This window comes from Sander vitreus, chromosome 15 (assembly GCF_031162955.1).
Source record: "Sander vitreus isolate 19-12246 chromosome 15, sanVit1, whole genome shotgun sequence".
Taxonomy (NCBI): Eukaryota; Metazoa; Chordata; class Actinopteri; order Perciformes; family Percidae; genus Sander; species Sander vitreus.
The window spans coordinates 23,805,136-23,829,502 of record NC_135869.1 but is presented as its reverse complement, the minus strand read 5'-3'; the positions used below and the strand labels follow the sequence as shown (position 1 = coordinate 23,829,502).

General features: G+C 42.6%; 1 protein-coding gene across 2 annotated transcripts; it reads right to left on the bottom strand.

Annotated features, from left to right (window-relative positions):
- rbbp6 (retinoblastoma binding protein 6) lies at nt 1–23,240 on the bottom strand. Of its 2 annotated transcripts, none has more exons than XM_078268895.1 (19): nt 22,694–23,240; nt 21,458–21,560; nt 19,161–19,206; nt 14,156–14,200; nt 13,897–13,979; nt 13,510–13,606; nt 13,171–13,310; nt 12,236–12,408; nt 11,937–12,040; nt 11,559–11,729; nt 11,038–11,183; nt 8,549–8,654; nt 7,718–7,784; nt 7,567–7,609; nt 6,575–6,880; nt 6,110–6,247; nt 3,467–5,602; nt 2,225–2,327; nt 1–1,993 (listed from the first exon to the last, which is right to left on the bottom strand). In XM_078268895.1, the coding sequence occupies exons 1-19, from the start codon at nt 22,857–22,859 to the stop codon at nt 668–670; spliced, it is 5,499 nt and encodes a 1,832-aa protein (XP_078125021.1). In that variant the 5' UTR covers nt 22,860–23,240; the 3' UTR covers nt 1–667. The 2 variants fall into 2 exon arrangements, with proteins under 2 accessions (XP_078125021.1, XP_078125022.1); XM_078268896.1 differs by having other exon boundaries at nt 2,225–2,324.
- Between the last annotated feature and the right edge of the window lie 1,127 nt (nt 23,241–24,367).

Here is a 24,367-nt window from a genome sequence, read left to right as displayed (position 1 = left end):
TTATGTGTAGATATTTCTTTTTTTTTTATTTCCTTCAAAAACAGGAAAAAACTAAACTTTACTCTGGTGCATATTTTATCCATCCAGCAGTTGTTTTTAAATTAAACATTACAAAATAAAATACAACACAGAGGTTCAAATCATAAATATTCACAGTGTGTTTCAAATTAATCATACACTCTTTTCAATAATCCTCTATATGCACTCCTGTGCTTCTGTGTTAGGCAAATCAAATTACTGACTGGCCTCTTGTCAAAATAAAAGATATCCTCCATGCAAGCTGTAACATCACAGGTTCAGTATATAAACCATAGTTGGTGGCAGTCCTGAGCAAGTTGAGAGCATGTGCAAATTCCTTGAACTCTAAATAATTCAAGAGGTCCTAGGTTTAACATTTGCTTTCATTCACATTCATTTTCTTATCTGTAGTATAAAGTGCTTTTCCTTCACATTTTGTTCACTTTCAGTTTGGATGATGCATATTTGATAGGACATATCCCAAGGTGATACAAAAAAGTATCCTGGCAAAACTAAATAAAGTTGAAAAAGAAAAATAAATCCAGGCACTTTTTGGACAGAGAAAGGAAAAACATCATTCAAGTAAATTTCATTTTCTTTTCTCTGAGAGTCAACATAACATAACTGAGCAGAACTTAGTGTGGTCTTTCTACCTGTCTTCCACCTCTGCACTACTCTCCTCTTCCCCCCCATCTCTGCTTTTCTTTGACGTCTTCTTCTTGTGTTTCTTCAGCTCCCCTTCCTCCAGCAGCTCTGGGGAGGCTCGTCTCTTCTCCTTTTGGCGCTTCTTTTGGTTCTTATTCTCTTTTCTCCCGCCGTCCCTGCCGTTCTCCTGGCTTGCTGATGAACTGACGCTGTTGCTGCGGCTGTGGCTGCTGGGCCTCTCCCCTTCCTCCAGCTCTCTCCCTCCCTCCCACTTGGTCTGTCCGTCCAATTCGTCGGCTCCATCCTTGCATCGACTACCTCCTTCTCTCTCAGACACCATCTCTTGACTTTCTCGCTCTCCTTTGCCTTTAATTGCCTTCCTTTGCTTCCACTCCTCCTTTTCAACCTTGCTCTCATTTCTGCTTCTGTTCTGCATGAACTCCTGACCAGGGCTCCTCATTCTGGGCTTACCCAGCTCTGCCCTGGAGGAGAGTGGGTCTCTCTCCTTACCCCGGCTGTGAGAGAGGGAAGGTGGGGAGTGGTGGCTCCCTGCAGGTCTGTAGTTCCCTGATGGATCTTGGTGATTGTGGCAGTAGTGTGGATGGTCGTTGTCTTTAAATTTTGAATCCAGTGGCGTGTCTCTGTATGATTTGTGCGTATTTTGACCAAGCAGTTCGGTAGTTCTGCTTATCGCACTGCTTTCCCTGCTTCTGCCACCAGAGAATTTCCCGCCGGGACAGGAGGAACTCTTGTTGCCGTCCGTGGCGCCCCATCTCTGCCTGTCTCTCCTCTCTGTGTCGTGTGTCTGTGTCGAATAAGAGTAGGGAGGATTCCTCTTTTGGGCGGAGGCAATGCTGCTGTGCCCTCTCTCTCTCTTTCTGTCTCTCCCATTCTCTTCCTCCCTTGCTCTCTCTTTTGACTTTTTGCTCTCTTTCTGCCTATCGCTCGGCCTCTCACTCTCCCTCCCTCTCTCTCTGTCCCTCTGTCTCTCCATCTCCATCCTTTTCTCCCCGTCTCTGTCTGTGCACAAGGCGCCGTCAGTTCTGTCTTTGCCACTAGAGGGAGCCACACTTCTCTGTGAACTGGACAAAATGGGGGTTTTCTCACTCTCTATCTCCCTGTCTCTACCTCTCTCCATCGCGCTGGCCTCCTCTCTCTCCGTTTCCACTGACCTCTCTCTCTTCTCTTCATTCTCTGTATCCCTGTTGGTGGTTGTATCTGTCGTCACGGACATGGCTAGCAAAGGCAGAATCATTGCACGTGCATCTGTTTGAACTTTGATCACTCCTTCAACCCGCTCCTCTTCCTTCTCCCATTTGGAGCAAGGGACCTAAGACGGAGAGGGAAGGCGTGAGTGGATATCATACAATTTGTGTTGCTGCATGTATGTATGTACGAGTTCAAAGTAATTGTACAAAACACAAATTATTCTTAATTTATATTATAGAAATGTTTGTTCCCCCCCCCCCCATAATGATGCGACTCCCCACCTTATTTTACAGTCTATACTCCACACACATTTCAAATAATCCTGGCCCACAGGCTGCGCTCACAGACACACCTGTATGAGTTTGAGCTCGTCCTCTAGGTCTGCAGATCTGTCCTGGGTGTACTCTTCCAGAGTTTTCAACCCTGTGTTCCCTTCCTGATGATCCTCGTAGCTGCTGTATTACACACACACACACACACACACACACACATTAAATCACTACTCGTCTCTACATTAGAAAAAACTAATAAAGCAACACTTTCTGTGCTATTCTGACAGGAAATGATGTCCTGTTTGAAAACCCACCTCATTATGTGTTTACAAAATGACAGTTGATTAACACGCTACTCCTATCATTGGTTTACGGATGTGGATGAGTGTACTTGTGTACCTGTATACGTACAAGAAAGTGAATGAAAGAAACTGAAGGTAAAGCAGATAATTCAAGTTATAATCCTTAAGATTTTCAAGAAATCAAACTATGTTTTGACCCAATTTACGGTCTGTTTTTCTTCAGCAATATCCATACAAAAAAAATGTATGCCGTTAAAATGGGTTTGCGTTAACGCTGTTAACAGCACGTTTAACTGACAGCATTAATTAGTTTTCAGTGTTAGTAGCAGAGTCTGACACTTTCCACGGTCTTTAAAAATGCTATTAGTGCTGTATTACTTTACTGCTACTCTCGCATTGCCAGACCTTCCTCAACAGCGCTGCTGGTCTGGCTAGTCAACACAGCATTCTGGGATGGGAGAAAAACGTGCTCTGGTTTATTGGGATTTCTTTAAACCAATCACAATAGTCTTGGGCTGTGCTAAGCGCCAGATGGAGCAACGGTGCTGCTGCAAAAATAGCCTCAGGAAGGAACTTGTTTTGCTGGAACGTGTGTGCGTGCAAAAGTTGTTGTAGTCGTGCAACAGAAAACTCAGATTGGACAGATAGTCTAGCTAGCTGTCTGGATTTACCCTGCAGAGATCTGAGGAGCAGTTAACCATAGTCCTCATAGGGACATCCGGCGGAATTTCCGGCGGCAACGGAACAATCCCGGAATTGAAACGTCGTCGATATAGACTACTTTACTGCCAATACAAACTGAAAAACAAACAAAATGCTGCTGGTTCACATAATAAGCATTTAAACTGGCAAAACACGAAGTAGCTTTAACTGTGAGGCAGTCACAGGAAATGCATTTTTTTTTGCATCTTTTGACAGCGCATCAGTTTTAAATATTGCACGGTGTAATGGGCCAAGAAGGCGTAGCCACAGCGAGCTGTAGGATTCTAACTTTGAAGAAAAAAGCAGAACCATTCTGACCTGCCACCGTGCACCGTGGCGTTTCCGCCCCTTTGTGACTCGGACCTCATTGTGTTGTCGTCTTCTTCTTCGTCTTTCCTCATCCTCCACTTTGCTCCCTTTATCAGCTCCTCCTTTGGCTTTGACTCCCACGGCGGGATTCCTCTGTTTTCCTGGCATGTGCTTTCTCCCTCTGCCCTCTCCTTCCGGGTACCTAAGAATAACTCTTCCATCGCTTGTCCTTCCTTCCTCTCCTTTTCCTCCTCCACTCCTCTAAGGGGGCTGTGCCATAAGTCAAAGTCTTCCTTTTCTCTGTCCTCTTTCTTCTCCCCAACATCTTTTTTCTCTCCTGCAATTTCCTCCAACATCTCTCCCGTATCATCTCTAAAGGTAGCTTTCTCCCATTTCCGTCTTGCCTCTCCTTCACCTGGTTTGATTTTTTCTTCAGACCAACCTTCCATGTCTCTGCTGGATTCATTCTTTTCATTTGCTTTCATCGTCTCTCCTCCGTTTAACTTCTCCTCCTCTCCATTACCAGCCCTCTCGATTTCTTCCTTTGATTTTCCTGTGACGCTCTCTGAATAAGACAAGTCCCGTTTTTCGGTTTTCCCGTCCTTCCTCGTTCCTTCCAGGTTTATGTTGATGCTTATCTTCTTCTGTGGTTTCACCTTTATCCCTCCCTCCCAGATTTCTCTCTCTGTCAGAGGACATGCTTTCCTCTCATTTTTCTTCTCCGTTTTTGGCTTTGTTCTCTCAAATGGATTCGGGGATTCGCTCTTGCGGGTTTTGGGGTCCTCTGCAACTCCAGTTTTCAGGCATTTGCTGCTTTGAGCCTTTACAGAACTTATCCCAATGTCCTCTCCTTTTCTTTTTCTATTCTTCTCTGATCTGGAGTCATAATCTCTGCTGCCTCCAGGGTATCTGTATCTGTCTGGATCCACCCTGCTTGCCTCTTTACTGGGCCGTCTCCCCACATCGTGCCGGGAGTCTGAATGTTTGCCTCTTCTCCATCCTTTCTCGATTTCCAAATTCCTCTGTTCTCTGCTTTTTCTTTCACAGTCTTTATCCAAACGTTCATCTGGTTTCATGAGTGATTGGACTGGTTCTAAGGCATCGCTGGCAGTTGCTTGGTCCCGTGCTGGGGTGCCATCCTTGCAGGCATTTGGTCCAGTGTTGTGCCTCCTCTTGTTCTTTCTGCGGTCATCCGTTGAGTCCGCAGCATTAGGGGATGATGACTCCCCTCCTCGTCCTTCCTCATGTTTCTTCATGCTCTTCTGCTCATGTTTTAAGGTGCTGAGGGTCTCCAAACTCTTCGCCATCAGCTGCTTACCGTCCTCACTTCTTTCTTGCAGTTTCGCTTCCTTCCTGCCCTTTGTAAGTGCGATTGGCAGGCGGCTGGACTTCTCAGCGCACCTCTGCGGATATGCCGTCGGCGGAGCTCCGTTGTCGGATGGTGTGGAGCGTCCGCCGCTGGACGACCGAGAGGCAGGGGACCGGCTGTCGTTGGACGAATGCGACGGAGAGGAGCGACTGTCACTGGAGGACTCAGATGGCGTGGAGCAGCTGTCCCGAGAAGACTGAGACGGAGTGGAGCGGCTGTCACTGGATGACTGCGATGGAGGGGAGCAGCCTTCCATCTGCGCGGCGCGTCTACCTTGGAATCGGTTGCGTGAGCGGGACTCAGGATGCGAGGGATTTCCGCTTCCTTCTCTGTCCCCCCACTGAGGAGGAGGAGGAAGATTGAGGAGGGGAAGAGGCAGCTGGAAGTGGCCGACATAGCTGCGGAAATATTTATCGTACCACTCTTTGTACTCCCTTTTCCACTGCAGGTAGCGCTCTCTGTCCAGGTCCAGGCTGCTACTTTGATTTGCGTGCTGAGCATACAGGTAACTTCCCCCCGAGCCCTCCGCTTCCCTCTGGGAGCGTTCTCCTCGCCTCCTGGAGTTGTAGCTGCTCGAAGCGGATTTCTTATCGTGATGCCGACTATGATGGCTGTTTTTGCGGTGACCTGATGGTGACTTGGACGTGGCACGGTAACCCACTCGAGGTGAAGATGACGAGGACGGCGTAGGGGAACGTTTGTAACCATAGCTATAGGAGTGGGAGGAATGAGAGCGGGTTTGGAGGTCTCTTTCGCGGGAGTAAGGAGATTGGGGCCTGGAAAAGAAAAAAGAAGAAAACATTTAGTCATGTCATATGTCGCACACATTTTAAGGCACCATTGCCACGTTGTGGTTTGAGTCGTCTCGATCTCATTTGCCATTTCACCTTGTCTATAAAAGAAAGGCATAACGGGTACAGTATAAAATACAGTACCGGATCTTTTTGAGCTTAAACAAAGCTTGCTGCATGCACTTTATGTCCCTTAAGTCCTGCAGGAACCACATTCATTCCATGTTTAGTTCTACTCAAAGTCACATTAGATATTCTGTCCAATGGGAGACAGAGTACTGACAAGTTGAACTATAAAACGTTCTCAGTACGTATGTGAAGGGATCTGTATCAAGCTTGTTTGTTTATGTTATGTGTGTTTTTTCCCCCCCAGAGATAGGACAGCACAATAAAGGTAAGAATCATTGTGTTAATTCTATTTTTTTTACCAAAAATGATTCATACAAACAAAAAAACTGTAAAAAAATAAATAAATAAAGAAGCACAAAATACCTTGATCTGCCTTGGGACCTGGACCGGGATCTGGATCTGCTTGAAGAACGAGAGTACGAGCGAGAAGACTTGGACTTGGAAGACTTTGAATAAGAACGAGAGGAGGAGCGTCTGTGGGAAGATCCTCGGTGAGGTGACCTGAGTAACAAAGATAGAGGAGGTAGCAAGTCAGGGGAGGTGTGTATATATATATATATAATATAGTATATTGTCCTCATACTAGAATACCTTTGCAGCGGTTACTAAATCTGATTGGAACCAATATCCTATCATAATCTCCTTAAAAACTGAATCTACAAGTTTCAATAAGTCCACTTTAAAGTGTCTTTTGTTGCCTGGAGTTGAAGTAAAGACCATTTTCAATAAGAATGAAACAACAATTATACCAGGTATGTCATATTATTTAAGATGTTTTCAGCAACTTACAGCTACCTTGTCCAGGTAATGACTGGTTGGGAACCTCACCTTTCCTTCTTCTTTTTCTGATGCCTGTACCACTCCTTGGGGATGAGGGCAGGGATGGAGGTAGAGGGGCACAGTGAAGGGATGGGCGTACCCTGGAGGTTTGGGAATGTCCAGACGGGCGCGGGGGGTGGGTATCCAGGGGGGTAACTGCTGAGAGGCTGATGAGCGGCGAGGAATGTGTGGAAATTGGGGGAGGGAAAGAGAGGAGGTGGAGGAGTTGCTGGATATGAAGAGGAGGAGGGAGGGGGCTGCTGGGTGTTAGACTCATTCCAGCCTCCAACAGGACAACCCGAGGAGGAAGAGGGGCTGTAGGGAAAAGAGGAAGGAAGAGGTTATGGCATCGGTCTTGAAACAGTGGCCAGTAGGGCTACACGATCCTGGAAAAAACTCACACTGCGATATTTTTTTCTTCCTGCAATATATATTGCGATATGAAAAAAGACGTAAGATGACATAAATAGCATTATTTGTAAATAATAAATCATTCCCGACTAAGCTACTGGGGGGGATTTTGTAGGGGGGTGCATCTACATAGAAAATAAAAATGAAAAAGGAGCTTTTCTTATGTGAACTATTCTTTGTTGAACTTTAATGCTTTACAAACACCAAAGCAAGTAAGTGCTGTGACTACTCTTCTGAAGTGATTCTGAAGAGGGAAATTAGGTAGTTAAATACACATGGTTGACTTACATGACACCATTGTGTTCATGTAATCACCCATGGGAGAGCCTCACTTCCCATAACGAACCTCGTCGGACTAACATTACGTTCACACACGTTGCCCACGTGGCCACCTGTCTTAACGGGGAAGAGTCAGCCGGTAACAATCATGTAAAAGGAGAAACGGTGAAAGTTGACTTTTCTATCAAGCAGCAAAAAAAAGTTGTAGCGTTAACATCGCGCGTCCTGCGCATGAAACACAATATCGTGCAGCCCTAGTGGGCAGAGTCAGTCATTACAGACTCATACTTAAATAACCACGCTTCACTGACCTATCCCAGGACGCTGATGGCCCATAGGGTCTTGGGGCTGGACCTGTGGATTCAGGTAAAACATGTTTGCTTTTATTTCGTTAGCGATGCTACTGCAGTACGGACAGTATAACGAATGGACAGAAAGAGACACTGCTTCATAGTCACTCACCTGAGGAGGGCTGCTGTAGATTCACACTGACTGTCTGGGGCTGCTCTGCCACTGGAGTAGGGATAACCTGAGCAGACACAAACATCACAGATTTCATCCCGAGAAACTTTGCTGCATAGATATAGGGCACCATTTTAACAATCTAAGCGCACGGCGAGAAGCGCCTGGCGCAGGTGCATTTAGGGCGTGTCCAAATCCACTTTTGCTAGTTTGACGGCGGAAAAAAGGGGTCTGTGCGTTGGGCGCATGTTTCAAAAGGGTTGTACTTAGTGTCTTCATTAATTCATAGGTGTGTTTTGGGCGTAACATGCAATAAACCAATCAGAGTGTCATCTCCCATTCCCTTTAAAAGCCAGACGCGTTTGTACCTTGGCGCATTGCTATTATGAGGGCGGATTTGCACCGTAATATTTTTATTTGTAATCTTTTGCATGTTTGTGTGCTGCTGCGCTTCCCTGTGTGCGTGTAACAAGCATAGTGTGCGCGCGCTGTGCACGAGCCTAGGCGCATTTTACTCATGCGCTGTTAAAATAACAATGAAATGCTGCGCTATTGACTTTAGACCAGGTTTTTGTTGGTCAGTGGCGCGATCACTTCCCGCTGCCTCAAGATAGCAATACGCCAAGAATTCACCTGAACACACCTCTCTGTATGACCAGCACACCCATGGGCGCAGGCGCATTTGCTATTTAAACGACGTGGGCGCTGGATGGGAAATTGACAACTGTGACAGTCTTAAACTAGCAAAGACACTTGCGTCGGGCTTTGCGCCGCGCTTCGCCGGGTGCAAGATAGGGCCCTTAGTGTGTCGGTGTCTGTATAGCCCCTCACCATTGGTATCAGCTGCGATGGAGCATCAGTGGGTTCTTCCGGTGAAACCGGCACAGACGGGGCGGCAGCAGCCGCTGAGTCATCGTGTGTCTTTTCTTCAGCCTCTCTGAATAAACGGCAGATACATCACAGTACCACATGAGTGCAACATCAGGGTGATTGTTTACACGTTCATCAATCTCAAATCCATAGTGCCATGATTTGATTGCACCAAATGTTCTGTGGTTACGGAAAGGCTGTTCTAAATGTTTTAACATTAACACTACCAAATGTTTATTTCATGCTACACGCCATAACACAGTTACAGAAGTTTCCTTCCTAATGGCACTCCTGTGAGGAACCCTATACCACATTCAGACCATCATGTCACACTTAAAACTGTTCCTACTACTCTCTACAGTTGGCAAACAACTAAACTGCACATCACAGCCAACATCTGGTAAGGAGTGGGACAAACAACACAGCTGACCAATCATTTGATGTCCGTCTGACCAAATCAGCATACATAAGAGGTTAACAGCTAGGCTGTGCCATCGGCTACGCCAACATCTAAAAAGAGTTCATCACAGAGAAAGTTAGAGTCGACACAAAGTTGTGTTCTTAACTTTGCTGCCACACAGCTAACTGGGCAGCTCCAGACACAGCCGGAGTGTCAGCCCGTTACACCTGTGATCACCTATACTGCATTTTAAGAAGGCAGAATTGACAATATATTTGTTCCCCATTTACATATTGTTCCGTTTCTGTTGTCAGACAACGTATATCGAGTATGACATACTGACTTATTCATGGCTCTCAAAGACTACATGTTAACCAGAAGTCATTCCCTGCAGTAATAAAAAAAAATATTTTTCTCTTTTTAATCACAACGTTATTATACGTTGTACGACAAAATCAACAAATAATCCAGGTTAATGACAACAGCTCTGCTGTGTATTTGGCTATATAGACATTTAAAATGAAAGATCACAGAGAAAGTTAAAGCAACGGAAAGTTTCTCTTGACTTTACTGCTACACAGCCCCTGACCGTGACCGGGCTGGCTCACGTCATCATTTTTTGCAAAATGATGACATTTTTCCCCTTTACATGCCAAGATGGAGCTTTAAAGGAACACGCTGACTTATTGGGACTTTAGCTTATTCACGGTAACCCCCAGAGTTAGACAAGTCCATACATACCCTTCTCATCTCCGTACGTGTTGTAACTCTGTCTGACGCCCCCAGCGCTAGCTAAGCCTAGCACAGATCCTGGAGGTAACCGGTTCCAACTAGCCTACTGCTCCCAATAAGTGACAAAATAACGCCAACATGTTCCTGTTTATATGTTGTGATTTCTATAGTCACAGGGTGTACAAAGAACAAGGTCACTATGCTTTTACTATCTTGTAATTGTTGACTCTATTACTCCAACTCTGAGTGAACTCCAGGCGAACTCTCTGCTCCTCACCACAGGGCTTCAGGTGCTGCTACCAAATCACTCCGCCCAAGTAGCAGTGCTTCGCCTTTCTGAGAATATAGTTCCCAGTATGTATACGGTTAGAAGACGGCTGTGTCTCATGTGACCTTGTTATTTGTACACCCTGTGACTATGCAAATCACAACATGTAAATAGGAAAATGTTGGTGTTATTTTGTCACTTATTTGGAGCAGTAGGCTAGATGGAGCCAGTTACCTCCAGGATCTGTGCTAGGCTAAGCTAGCGCTGGGGGCGTCAGACAGAGTTACAACACGTACGGAGATGAGAAGGGTATGTATTGACTTATTTAACTCTGGGGGTTACGGTGAATACGCTAAAGTCCCAATAAGTCGGCGTGTTCCTTTAAGATTTACACACTCTTGAGGCTGTTTTGGAAAAGCTCCGTTTTGGGGCAAGCAAAACGCTATTTTGGTCCCTGGACGTTGGGCTGAGAGAATGGCTTTATAAATGTAACAGGCTTAGTGTGGACATACTCCAGTCTAATTTGCAGCTGCAATACAAATTAAACACACACAAAAAAATACACACTCCATCTGTAATAATTTGTTTAAATTTAAAAAGTGCAGTCTATAAAACCATTTGAATCACTTTGCCCAGCAGGGGGTGCACATTTAGCAAACTAGTCTTTGGCTGTTCTCTTATGTAAACTGGAGGAAACTGTGCTGAATGGATAACCCAAGCCAACTGACATTAATTATTTTTTATTCTACACCATAGAGGGGTAGAATTATGGGTAAGATAAGGCCATTTTCTGTATTTGTAATGTGCAACTGCCTCAAAATTGTAATCCTCAAGATACCATTCCTGGGTGATTTTTGCAACACGCATGGTAGCAAACTCTTGAGCATCTGCTTTGTCAGAAACAGAAGACGACTACAACTTCAGTATTAAAACTTTAAGGTAGCACAACAATACTAAGGAGTCACAAGTTAGCTTGTTAAGCAGGGGGAGGCAGCAGAGCACCACAAAGTAATTGTACTGCTGTATGAGTATGTTTATGTGTGTAGGTACTTGTCAGGTATCTCCAGGTGGCTTTGCGCAGGCTGGAGTGAAGTGCTTGGCGTGTTAGGAGCAGAGGCGGGGCCTGTAGCTGTGGGCGGAGCCCCACACACCTGAGACGATGGCGGTGTGTCTGCAGCCTGTGGGCGGAGAGGGTCCTAAAGAAGGGAGACAACAAGAGAATAAAGCAGGGATCAGAATATGGTAGAGCAAGCAAGAGAAAAAGTAAATTATTTTTGGGAAAACAGAGCTGAGATATAATAATTAAGAATTCCAAAGAATATCTACACATGACAAAATAAATGACAATACATATTATTATAATACATTTCTTGTTGCTAGTTTTAATATAGAGAATGCTGTTTAAAACTTGCAGTATAATAAGTATAATAAGATAACTATCCCTCTGAGACCAGACATAACATCTGATTGTGAAAAGAAAACAGTAATTATTCTCTTTGCTCCTGAGTCATGCAGGTACAGTGCTACTCTTATTTCTGCCTCCCCATATGAGACGTCATTATGAGGTTCACCTGCTGGCTGTGGGTTGGCAGGTGAGACTTCGGAGGTTGGCTCAGCACGGTGAGAGGGGGCGGGGTGGGGACAGGGCTCGGTGTCGGGGTTGGATTTTGGGATTGGGAGGTACCACACCCTTTTCTCAGACTTTTAGTGAAGCCTCGCTCTTTCTTAAAATTGTCCACAGCCTGTGTTAGGAGAAACAGACAGACAAAATCACGTCGGAATATTTCTTTATCGGGGTTAAATACTATGAAAAGCTTCTGGTCTGACATTTAAGGATGAAACAAAGAGATACAGTAATACACAAAACCCACCTTCAAAAACCATTTACTTAATTCTCTCCATTCCCCTCTAACTCTAACATCAATGCATATTTTCATCTGTCAAATCACCTGTCGGAGAAATTTATTGGCTATCAGGGTATCAGGTGAGACATCTGATTGGCTGCAAGTGGGGCAGACGTGTTCCTCTGAATCCAGTAGGGCAGTGCGAATACCTGAGCAAGAGATAAAGACGGTTGAGATGTAAATATGGAGACTCAGACTGAAGAACGACCACAGCATGCACATTTAACACGTTTTGCTGGACACAGGGAATCAGGATAAGAATGACTTATTATTTAAAGTACAGCAAGTGTACATACAGTACATTTATTTAAATGTGTGTGTGTGTGTGTGTAGCAGACACTCACAGTCATCACAGTAGCTGTTTCCACAGCAGGGTATGACCACAGCGTCACTCAGCAGGTCATGGCAGATCAGACAGAGGAGTTCCTCAGGTACAGGATCCTCCTCGCCTTCTGACTTAGTCTCCTCCTGTGGACCGAATGGAGGCCTCTCCTTCTTGCCAATAGCGTATGCCTCACTGCGGACACATAATGTTACAAACACACACACTACGCGTTGGCTTTTTAGGCGTTTAAAAGATGCCTTGAACCAGAGTGACTTGTAAAGTGTAAGTTTGAAAGAAGGTTGGTGTTGGAATTGAACCTTTGACATTTCATACGTCTTTCATCTTCATCTTGCTAATTGTGCCTATGACTATTCCGTTATCCAAGCCATAGGATATCTACAAGGATTTCGCTACTCATCCAAGAGGCAAAAGGTGGGAGTCCTGGTCACATTCACATGCGTGCTGTGCTCCGGTGATGAAGCAGCAAATGAAGCAGTGCCTCAGATATGACATATTGTAAATAAACCATTTACAGTAATAATTTAGGGATTAAGTTTAGGATGAGTGCGATCATTCAAATTCAAGTGACGAAACAAAAGGACAGAAGGACAGAGGGTATTGTGGAATGGGGCCATTCCTAGTGGTTTTGGTGATGTCAGTACTTTCAGGTATGAACTATGAAAAGCTCTGCTAAGTTTGTCATGCCAACCTTTTGGAGTTGCTAAAAAGAAATAAAAATAAAAAAACGGGCCACTCTGAAAAAGCATGTAAATAGTTTGCACACTTTAAGTGAACTTTAAAAAGGTACTGGTAGGTGGAATTTGTAACCTCTGGATAGAGCCAGACTAGCTGCTCCCCCCCCCCCCACCGTTTCCAGTCCTTATGCAATTTCCCAAAATGTCAAACCATTCCTTTAAAACAAAAGACACACAAACGTTGACTCTTTTGTCTTACGCGTCTATGGTAGGAATCGCGTAGCGTCCAGAGTTGGTCAGCATGGCTCCCTTTATGTTTGGATCGTCCACCTCTACCATGAAGGAACGAGGGATGCCTGTGCTTTTCTTTATTTTCAGAGGGGCCTCTGAGGTTTTATCCTGTTGTCAAACACAAACACACACTCTTACAGTCAAAACCGAAGTTTAAAATAATAATAAATAAATAATTAAAATAAGTACTAGATAGCAAAAAATGTAAAGACACACACACACCAATCAAATCATTTTCTTGGTATCTTTTTACTAGATTGCAACAGAAACTGTCTCCCTTCAGAGATACCACATGTTCTGCCCTTACCCCGCTGGTGGGACAGTTCCTGATGTGGTGTCCAGTATTTCCACAGCGATAACAGGTGTAGTTCGCAGGAAGTACAGTACCAAACTTCTTGTTGTAACTAGAGCGAGAAAGAGACAGAAAATGAGACAGGGATAGATGTAGAAAGAAACAGAGAAAAGCAGGTAGATTGAAAAATGAATAAATAACGTACAAAATACAGGAAGAGGAACAGAATTAAGGGGGGGAAAAGTAGGAATATGGAGCGTGGGATGAAGATGGAGTGTAATGGAGTAATAAAGTAATGGAAGTGACACACTGAGATAGAGAATTTAAGAAAAGCAAGTGGAGAAAAGTACTAAGGAGACATAAATAGGGATGAGATTTGAAATGATTAGAGAAGTGACTCACTTCATGGAGTCGTAGGTCGACTGATTCATCATAACTTTAATCTTATCCTCTTCTGACGCATCTGCATCAGCCAGGTTCTGCATCTGCACACGCACACGCGCACACACACACACACACACACACACACACACACACACACACACACACACACAAAGATGTCAGGTCAAACAGGAGGAGCAGTGTTCAATTATAACTGACTCACATGATCCAGCATAAATATGTACAAAAAACAAATCTATATATGAGAGAGAGAGTGTACCTTGGAGAAAAAGGGTACGGCTCTGGAAGAATTCTGGTCATCCATCTGTTAGAATTAAACACAATCAGTTTCACTGATGAAGCGATGAGAGCCTCCAGGTTACATGTCTTGGGAAAGGATTGAGAGCTCTATGTTTTTATATATATATATATATATATATATATATATATATGTTTATATATATATATATATATATATATATATATATATATATATATATATATATATATATATATATAGGAAAAGAGACACTAAAAAAAAAAAAAGACCTGCTAATCTTTATGCTTTACCCCCGGCCCCATTAGTAATTTCCTACATTACCTGCTGTATGTCATATCTCTTCACTTTAGTAACTATTTGAGCCGAGATCAAATTGACACCAGCATCCAGGAAGGATGTTGATAGAGTGGACAATTACATGTCTGCTCTCATCCCAGGATTACTACCTCAGCCCCTCCTGCCGCCTCTCATCCCTCTAAACTTGCTACCCTAAAAATAAGGAAGACAACAACACAATGCTGCCTCAGATTTTACACCTGTGAGGCCAGCATTTAGTTGGATAAGAAACATCTTTGCTCTCATCACCTAAAGTCTACCTCGGTGCCTCCTTTCACCTCAATTCTTTCTTGTTTCTCTGCACTTGTTCTTGGTTCGTTCATATACTGTGCTGGAATAGATAAGTGAAACCACGGCTCTATGGGCGGCAATGTCGGTCCGTCGGGCCACAAGTATTGGATTATGAATTGCCATTAAATATTGTACAAACTTTCGTGGTTCCCCGAGGATGAATCCTAATAACTTTTGTGATCCCATGACTTTTCATCTAGCTTCACCCTCAGGTCAAAAATTTAAATGTGTCCAATACCTGCAAAACTAGTTACACTCCCATCAGCCTCAGTAGTGTTTAGTGCTAATTACCATTGTTTGGCATGCTACCAGGCTACACTAACAGAGTGAACATGATCAACATTACACCTGCTAAACATCAGCATGTTAGCATGCTGACATTGTAAACATGTTAGCTTGCTGACATTAGCATTTAGCTCAAAGCACCACGGCGAGTCTTTTAAAAAAAAAAATCACATTCACAAATTATAGCACATACAGGACAGTAGAGGTATTGTGACTACCGATCTTTATATTGACTCAATAAATGCATTACTAACTAAATAAGATTTGAAAAACCTTATGAAAAGCCAAATATTCACACACCAACACATTCATGAATCAGAAACATAATATACCTTAAAACGTCAAAGCTGCCACTTAAATTCTCAAAACTATTGTTTCATTTAAAATCCAGTGTGCTGTAGTACAGACTGACTATATTAAATGTTTATGGCAATATGACATCAGCCTGGCTTTATTGAAGATCAACCACATCTAATAAAAGAAGCTACCAAGTTGCGTTAGTAGGATTGTTGGAGTGTTTTTAAAGCTTGACCCATACTGGGGACTTAAAGTTGATTTGAACTATTCTTTTTAAAATGTCTTTTTTTGATTCTCTCAACTTCGGGAAAGTGCAATACTAAATCGTTGGAGTAACAATTTAAGTTTAACATGATATGATTCCAGAATATGTACCATTTCATTTTGTTGAATTTGTCTTTTCTGCAAAGGAAAAATGTGGACACAAGATTTTAACGAAAATGTAGAAATGTCCGACGTCTTTAAAATGTGTTATCTGAGGTGGCATATCGACTGTGTGCATTAAGCATCATTCTCTCCAGTGAAATCAAACACATAATCAATACATAAGACGGCTTCATACAAATGATTTTATTGGCAGAAAAACACAAAAAGAAAAAGTTTGTGTAATCCAACAGACTCAAAGTACTAAGAAGAGTGGCAGACACTTCTACTGTGAAACCAGAGAGAAAATCAGGTCAGGTCACACTATATCAAATAAGAGCTTTTGGGATATGTTTGACTTAGTTTACAGGATCAGAAACAGAACTAACACTGCAAGAATCGGACATAAAATAACAACGGTGCACCACCTGGTTTCTGATTGGGTTTAAGAGAGCCATTGTTTGTGTGCTCCTACTTTAAAGCTCAAACACTGTAAATCCAAAACTGAATTTTAAACCCTTTTTCACTCTGTAGTATTTCAAAAAGTCAAAATGCTTCCAAGAGTTTTTTTTATTTTTTTTATTGTGTGGCCATTTTAGGCCTTTATTTGATAGGACAGCTGAAGTCATGAAAGGCGAGAGAGAGGGGGAATGACATGCAGCAAAGGAGTACTGCGTACTACTGTAAAGCACTGCGTCGAGGAGTAAACCTCTATATGGGCGCGCGCTCTACCAGGTGAGCTACCCAGGCGCCCGATTTGAAGAGTTTTGTGGCGCTAAGGATGCATTTCCCCAGCATCGGTTCACTTTGCCAGAGTACTCTGTAGATTTCGATGGTCCGGATAGTAAATTATTCATTTTGACACATTTGATTCTATTGTGGATGATGGACGCCAATTCTATCTGGGGACTGAATGAAATCCAAAATTTATAATTGCCTTTAATGTAACATAAAGACTTATACCAGCACAAGCAACGCAGCAATCCAAAGAGGCTATTAATGTATACACCTCCAAATGTTAGAATGTGTCTGAAAGCAAGTGAGCAAGTGCTACAGCAGCTCAGGAAGAAGAGACGACAATGAACATCTGTTGCTCATAAAACAACAGTTGGGTTTATCAGCTGTGAGTAGCTGGCCCGCATGATAACGTTTGACCCGCCCGAGTAGCTCCCACCACAGATACCGATAGTTTGGAAAACGACCACAGATAGACACTGAATGATCTTCTGGTGACAGATGTTCAATTAACAGCTGAGAGCCTTTATTAGAGAGAATATATACAAATATACTTTCCCCTAGGGTTAATAATACAGCACTGGTTTAATTGTAAACTTCTGTTTTCTTTCTTGTACATAGTCTAACTGCAATGCTACTTTTAAATAGGCCTGTTTTCCTGTAATGTGGTCAGTCGAATAGGATTTGGCTGCTCAATACGAATATTCGTATTCTTTCAAGTATTCAGTATCAAGCAACGTTTTATTGAATGAAGCCAAAAACACTTGTATTAACTACCATATTGACAATGGCTGTGCATAATGCTACAGCTTCACTTCTTTTTTTTTTTTTACACTTCACAATAACCTATTATCACTTTAAGAATACATCCAACGTTGGGGGACTTCTGTACTCGACTACTGTAACGCAGCGTTCAGTTTTTATGCTCCACGTATCTGGAACAAACTCCCAGAAAACTGCAGGTCCGCCGCAACTCTCAGTTCTTTTAAATCAAGACATTATCAAGACCTTTATTTCTGATGCTGCCTACTTTAAATAATTGTTCATTTATACACTGCACTGTAACTTTTATTCTCATATTTGATCTGTTTTTATATTTTTAATTTTTAAGTGCTCTTTAATGTTTTATGTAAAGCACTTTGAATTGTCCTGTTGCTGAAATGTGCTATACAAATAGAGCGGCCTTGCTTTGCCTTCACAATAAAAGCCCAACTTAAATTCACTCAGATTTTGCTAAGAGGAAACTCAATAAAATAGCTTACACGACGCTAACAACATATTTTTGCCGACACTACATATCAAACAAAAGCCAGAGACTACATTGTATTAAGTTGCTGTGAGCTGTAAATTTACCACTTCTAAGCAGAAGATAATGTTATCTTGGAGCCTGACCCGCCAAGGCTTCTCTTCCTCCGGGCCGCTGCCTCCGTCTCACTCCGACTGACCCTGGGTCCGGTTCCGTAGTTGGTAAGGTAAAGGTACTTTATTGTCACATAACACATGTAGCGAAATTCATTCTCTGCATTTAACCCATCCCTCAAGGGAGCAGTGGGCAGCCATTTACAGCGCCCGGGGACCAACTCCAGATCACTCCTTGATCCAGCCAGTGCCTTGATCAAGGGCACTGACTGGAGAACCTAGTACATTACATGGTACATTTTGATGGTGGGGGAAACCGGAGCACCCGGAGGAAACCCACGCAAACATGGGGAGAACATACAAACTCCACACAGAAAGGCCCGGAACAACCTGGATTTCGAACCCAGAACCTTCTTGCTGTGAGGCCACAGTGCTAACCATAGGGCCACCATGCTGCCTGTACCATGGCTGTATAATAATAATAATAATAATAATAATAACGGCCTGTACCCGTTGCTGACATTTTCATTGAGCGAATGGGCCGACTTGATGTAGTGGAAGGCTTTCACCCCGGAGAGCAGCGTAAACGCGAGGAGTGCTCTCTCTGACTGGCAAAACGCTTACAAATAACGACTGCTCGGCTTGAAGAATCTCAGTCGACTGAGGGCTCCCCGGCTGATGATTAGAATATTTGTATCGTAAATAAATAAATGTTAAAATACAGGGGGCATAAGTAAGTACACCCCTATGTTAAATTCCCATAGAGGCAGGCAGATCATCAGGATCATCAGGATCATAGTATCCTGGATCCATGAAATAACTGGCCTTTCAAAATAATAATCTGCCTGCCTCTATGGGAATTTAACATAGGGGTGTACTTACTTATGCCCCCTGTATTTTAAGGAAGAACATTTATTTATTCACGATACATTATTCATTCACAAAGAAAATTGGTGTCCTTAAAGGTTGGATTTTTCCTCATTTTTTAATTAAGACATTAAGATCAATTTGCAAAAGATGATTTTTTTATTCCTCTTTTTAGTCAACTTTAGAATGGGTGTCCTAATTTTTTCACATGACCGTATTTGTTTATTGTCATTGTAAAATATGATTTTATCTCAGAGCAGCAGCTCCCTGTAAATGAAATCCTGAGAAACGCACTACTTCCTCTTTGCAACAGGAACTTAAACTGCAATACAGGAAATACGAGGCTTTCAGTGATCTACATTGTGGTTTCATTTCACACCGAAGCACACACTCAATGTATGTTCAAAAAGAGATATTAGGACATGCTAACAACGTGTGTGTTTAGTGGAGCTGCAGGAGTTTGGTTACGTACTGCTTTGTAGGCTCCAAAGGCGTGGTGCTGGACATCTGATCGCTCACTGAAACACAAAAATAAAATCATTTTTAGGCCAGTCATCCATGACAATTTAACAATTACCCAGAATGCCCCTACAGAAGATATGAACTAGTTTTGTTTAGCCGTGACTTGAGTAAGTATGTATAGCATAGTATAGAGTAGTAAGTCAGTTTGATAACAGATATTCTTAAGCTTTTTTTTTATTTTACTTGTAAAGCTAACATGTTAAAGCACAACATTAAATATGTTTATTTTCCTGTCCAGCATGCAGTTTAGATGGAAAATATGATATTACTTTGGCTGAAGAAACTTATAGCGTATGTCTGTTTTGGTTCTCTATTCTCTGCTCAGTGTTGATGACAAAGTATGACTCCAGGAAGAAACCCTTACTCTTTAGTTCTGAAGGACTGACACTCAAACCGGTTGGTGTTTCATCCTGCCTCATTGCAACATCAAAACCTCAACATTAGGCTTGGTTAACTGTATAATAAGACAAACACTCCACCCTACAAAACTGGCCCATAAATGCCAGTTATAATCACTCACAACTGTTTTTTTCTGTTGAATTTAATGATTTAAATGTAAACGTATTTAAAATGACTCAAAGTTAAGGGTTACTTGGAAGCCCTTTGAAGCCGAGTGACTGTCAGTCTGCGCGTGCAGGTGGAGAATTGATTTGCTGCATTTAATCTTGCGGCCAGCGTTGCACCACTCTTTAGCCCTAATTCCCCTCCACCCGTCTGGCACGGTGCTGACAGGGCTAATCACATGACCGCCAGTCTGTTCCAGTGAGGTCCTTTCCTGCTTTCCATGCATAAAACACATGCCACTGCTGGCTGTCCTGTCTAAGCCTGACTAATGTCTGGGTAATCCCTGTGAGCGTCACCATGGAGTTACAGTCCTTCACTTTTCCTGTGAGCATATATTATCATGGAAGTGTTACGCAAAAAAAACCCCCTCTTTAATCAACCATCAAGTGAAAGATTCAGGCCTCTGCATTGATTTATCATTCAGCATTGTTTTCTTCTCCTTTGTGATCCTATGTGAGCAAAAACAAGAAGGACCCATCCTATAATATGTTTACCAGCATTCTACTTTTCAAACTGCTAATACCTTAGGATCTACATTTATTGTCAAGTTTTTAATGCCGGCCTTTAAAAGCAATACGTACATTTTAGACGTATTTTAGAATCATTTCCTTATTTATAAATGTTTCTATTACTAACTAAGGGCCCTTTCACCCCTACCTCGTTTGGTCCGGACTTTCTGACTTTCTGGTATAATCTGAACCAAAATAGCAGGTGGGAAACCCCCCCCCCGGATCACGGTCCGGACCAAACAGCCGAACCTTGGTCCAACACGGAAAAGGCGGTATCGGCCCGGGAACATTTTTGGATGGTTCGGACTTTCGGGGGAAAAAAAAATAAAAAAAAGGTAAATAAAGCAAAGCAAAATGAGCCGCGGAGGAGGTCAAATGTTTAACTGACATTTGGTCTGACGACTTTATGAAGAGTCAGTTGGAAAAAATACTTTTTGAGAGGATGAGAGGGACGAGAGAGCCTGTCTACAAATTGTCTGGTATCGGGAGACACAGCTCACGTAGGTGGTGACGACAAGACGTATGTCATGTAGAGCCCGACCGATATATCAGAGATATACTGAGATATATACATATAATATTATTATATATTATAATAATAATAATAATAATAATAATAGGCATTTTCCAAACTATCGGTATCTGCATTTATAATGGCCGAAAAATGATTATTTAAAAAATAAAATAAAAACGGACGAAACACCCTTCAACCATGTTCTGAGTGTTGGTGTTGCGTAGTCTGTCCACCAGAGGGCGCTCTACAACCTCCCTGTTGGCAACATGCGTGTTTAACCCTTTAAGTTTCGTATCTTTAGTTTGTATTTTTATACATTTTTTTTTATCAGAACTTTTGATGTTCCTCTGTTCTGTTGTGACAATAAAACAAACATGTTCAGTTTCTATTTATATTTTATAACTGCATTATCATATTATTTTAGTGAGGACTCATAAATAACTACGAGTAACTAATGCTAGGGACATCCGTTTATATTTTGTTTCGCGTTTCTCTCTTTTTTTTTTAAATATATATCAGCCGATATATCGGAATATCGGATTTTTTTTAGGTCTCATGTGGTAGCAGTGTTTAGCATTTGCAGTGGGCAGGGATATCGACACTAGTAACAGTGCAGGGATTCAGCTACAGTATATGCGCCAAACCAAAAAACACACTTACACGTTGCGGGTCTTGCTGCTGCCGGACTTTCCTCCAATGATTGGGATTCTCCTGACGATGACGGAGGAGCCTTTGGGGATCGAACTGTCATCATCTGTGTACTCTGAGAGGGAGAGATGAAGAAAGTGTGCGAGATCTGCTCACGTAAAATCATTTTTGTGCTGTAAATATCTCCCTTCTTCACTGTTATTAAGAAATCATGCAGTTAACGTGAGAATGACTCTTTGGTACAGTCATACAACGCACAACTAGTCTGGGACTGGAACAAGAACGATTTGATTTAAAATCTTGGCTTGATAAATCTACGACTGCAACTCATGATTACTTTCATTATCGATTGATCTGCTGATGCAGAACAATAAAAACCTAATATTAACTATACAGCCTGGGGAACTCTGTCAACACTGTAGGTTTGAATTGTGATTCAAACGATTCAAAGTTGTAGAAATATTGACACCCTCTAGATCCTGCAGTGTGGTCTTCTGACAACCACAGGCTCATGACGCAGCACTGTTGTAAGACTGACATCTGATGAAAGAAGCCTGAAAAGTCTGACTCCCTTAACCCTTCCCATAATGTATGATACTATGATTTTTGACCTTTCTGTAAACTCTGACATAGCAGTTGTATTACTCACACAATGGGTGGGGTGTGCTTTCAGTGGAAACACATTACTCAGCGTATGATGGGTTTCAGAGCTGCAGGATGTTAACACACTCTAAGGTGAGACTTCATTATTCATAGCTGATTATAATGTTTGATCCTTTTTCTCTTCGGCCTTCTTTTGCTTCAGTGAGTTTACTTTACCCATTATGCAGCAAATTTTCATGACCGATGATTCATGTATTGATGATTTTCATGCGTTTGTGTGAGACTGCAGAAAACTGGTCTGGACTTCTATCTTATGGTCATGACTAGGCTGTGCTCCTACCTTTGCTATTTTTATCCCACCTCTCTTTTTGGGACTTGTACAGGCATGGCACTGACAGGGCTGATCCCGCACCATCAGGCCGTTTGATTAAGGGCATGAAGCGTAAATGCAGCAGGAATGTGCCCCATTCATAACACCCTTTTGTTCTTAGTTGACTTTTCTGGACCCCCCCCACATCCCCCGTCAAGCTGAAAGAGGTGATGCAACCCTCTCATCGGGCAGCTGTCAAACCTGGACCACGTGTTTTCTACCAAAGTTCAAACTGTCAGGATAAACTCATCAGTCCATACATATGTTGTAATTACCTTCTTTGTTCTGTGCGTTTGTGATCTGCAGGTCGCAGTCCCCGGCTCGGAGCTTCTCCCTGCCCATGATCTGCCTCTTCAGATCCCTCAGGGTGACGTGCGGGCCGTCAAAAACCACAGTGTCATAGCTGAGTTTGGAGGAGAATTTATAATGAATATGAGTCATGCTGAAACGAAACAAAACTCGCCTTCCACTGTCAGAAAACAGGCAGGTTTGTCTGCGATGACAGAACACCTGTATCGTGGTAGTTGCTATGGCAGTACAAAGTTAGCTAGCTAGCTGGCGTTAGCAGCCGGCTGCGTCGAGCGTCACTGATCTGCAGTTAACAAGCTAGGTTGTTAATTAACAACTCCCTGATAAAGTGGCGTCTACAGGATGACATTTCCCGGCGTCTGATGGAACAGCAGCAGAGAGTCAAATCAAAGCGCCCTCAGTCAGTTTCAAGTCTAATTTGAACTTTTAATTCTACTAAGGCTGCTCTCAACCCGAAGTGTTCGCTGACAGAAACCACCAGCTGTTTCCACAAGCAACGGCTCGTCAGCACAGACGCACCATCCAATGCTGCGTTCAAGTGACCCCCGCACACTCCAACTTTCAAGAATCAGAATTAGCTTTAATGGCCAAATACGCCTGAGTGTAAACGCACACACGGAATTTTACTCTTAAAGTACATAGCTACACAGAAATAGACATACGGCTAAAAACAAGGACAACAAAGCGGAACAAGTTAAATATAAACATTTGACTACTATGTACTATTATATATGTTTGTATATAAAACATGTATATATAGCCTACATATACAAATCATTAAAGCAACCTGTTATAGTCATAATTTTATATAGAAAAGAAGACGCATAACATTATATTTCAGCCTGCACAGCATGCCAAACAAACAACAAACCACTTACATAAACATTTGTGATAATGTCTTAAACCCCTTATGTCTATCTTTAGGCCTAAACTTAACTATCCAATTTAGGATTGTGAAATTTACGAATTTCCTTCCTACACCTGAAGGCTACATCTTGCCTCTACGCCCAAACAGTGCACCTGTTTGGGCTCATGGGACAAACATTATACATCCATGGGGACAACAGGCAGGCTGGCACAAAGAAAAACAACTGTACACCCAATAAAGATTAAATAATTGCTTTCACTTCCCTCTTGGAAGATTTAACGTGACGATGTTGCTTTTCAAACGGCATAATCCGTCACATTCCAAAGCAGCGAAGCTCACTGAGATTCAATACCACAGAAAAAGAAACTTACATTTTTTATAGCCTGTCACAAACTTATTAATTTCTCATAAACATCACGTTCAACTAAACTAAATCGCTGACTGCAGTTCTGTCGTTTGTGTAGCCTAAAGTATCCACTAGATAGAGACAAAGCTCCATTTATGATGCTGTTTTGTGTGTGTGTGTGTGTGTGTGTGTGTGTGTGTGTGTGTGTGTGTGTGTGTGTGTTAGTTGTGCTGCAGTGTGTAAGCCTTGTGTTATTTGACTGTAGACCATATGCAAACATCTGCTCTTCAACCAGGTTCCTTAACAGAGAATGAGGATGCCATTGATATTTTGCATTACAGTCCATGTGTGTGTGTGTGTGTGTGTGTGTGTGTGTGTGTGTGTGTGTGTGTGTGTGTGTTAGTTGTGCTGCAGTGTGTAAGCCTT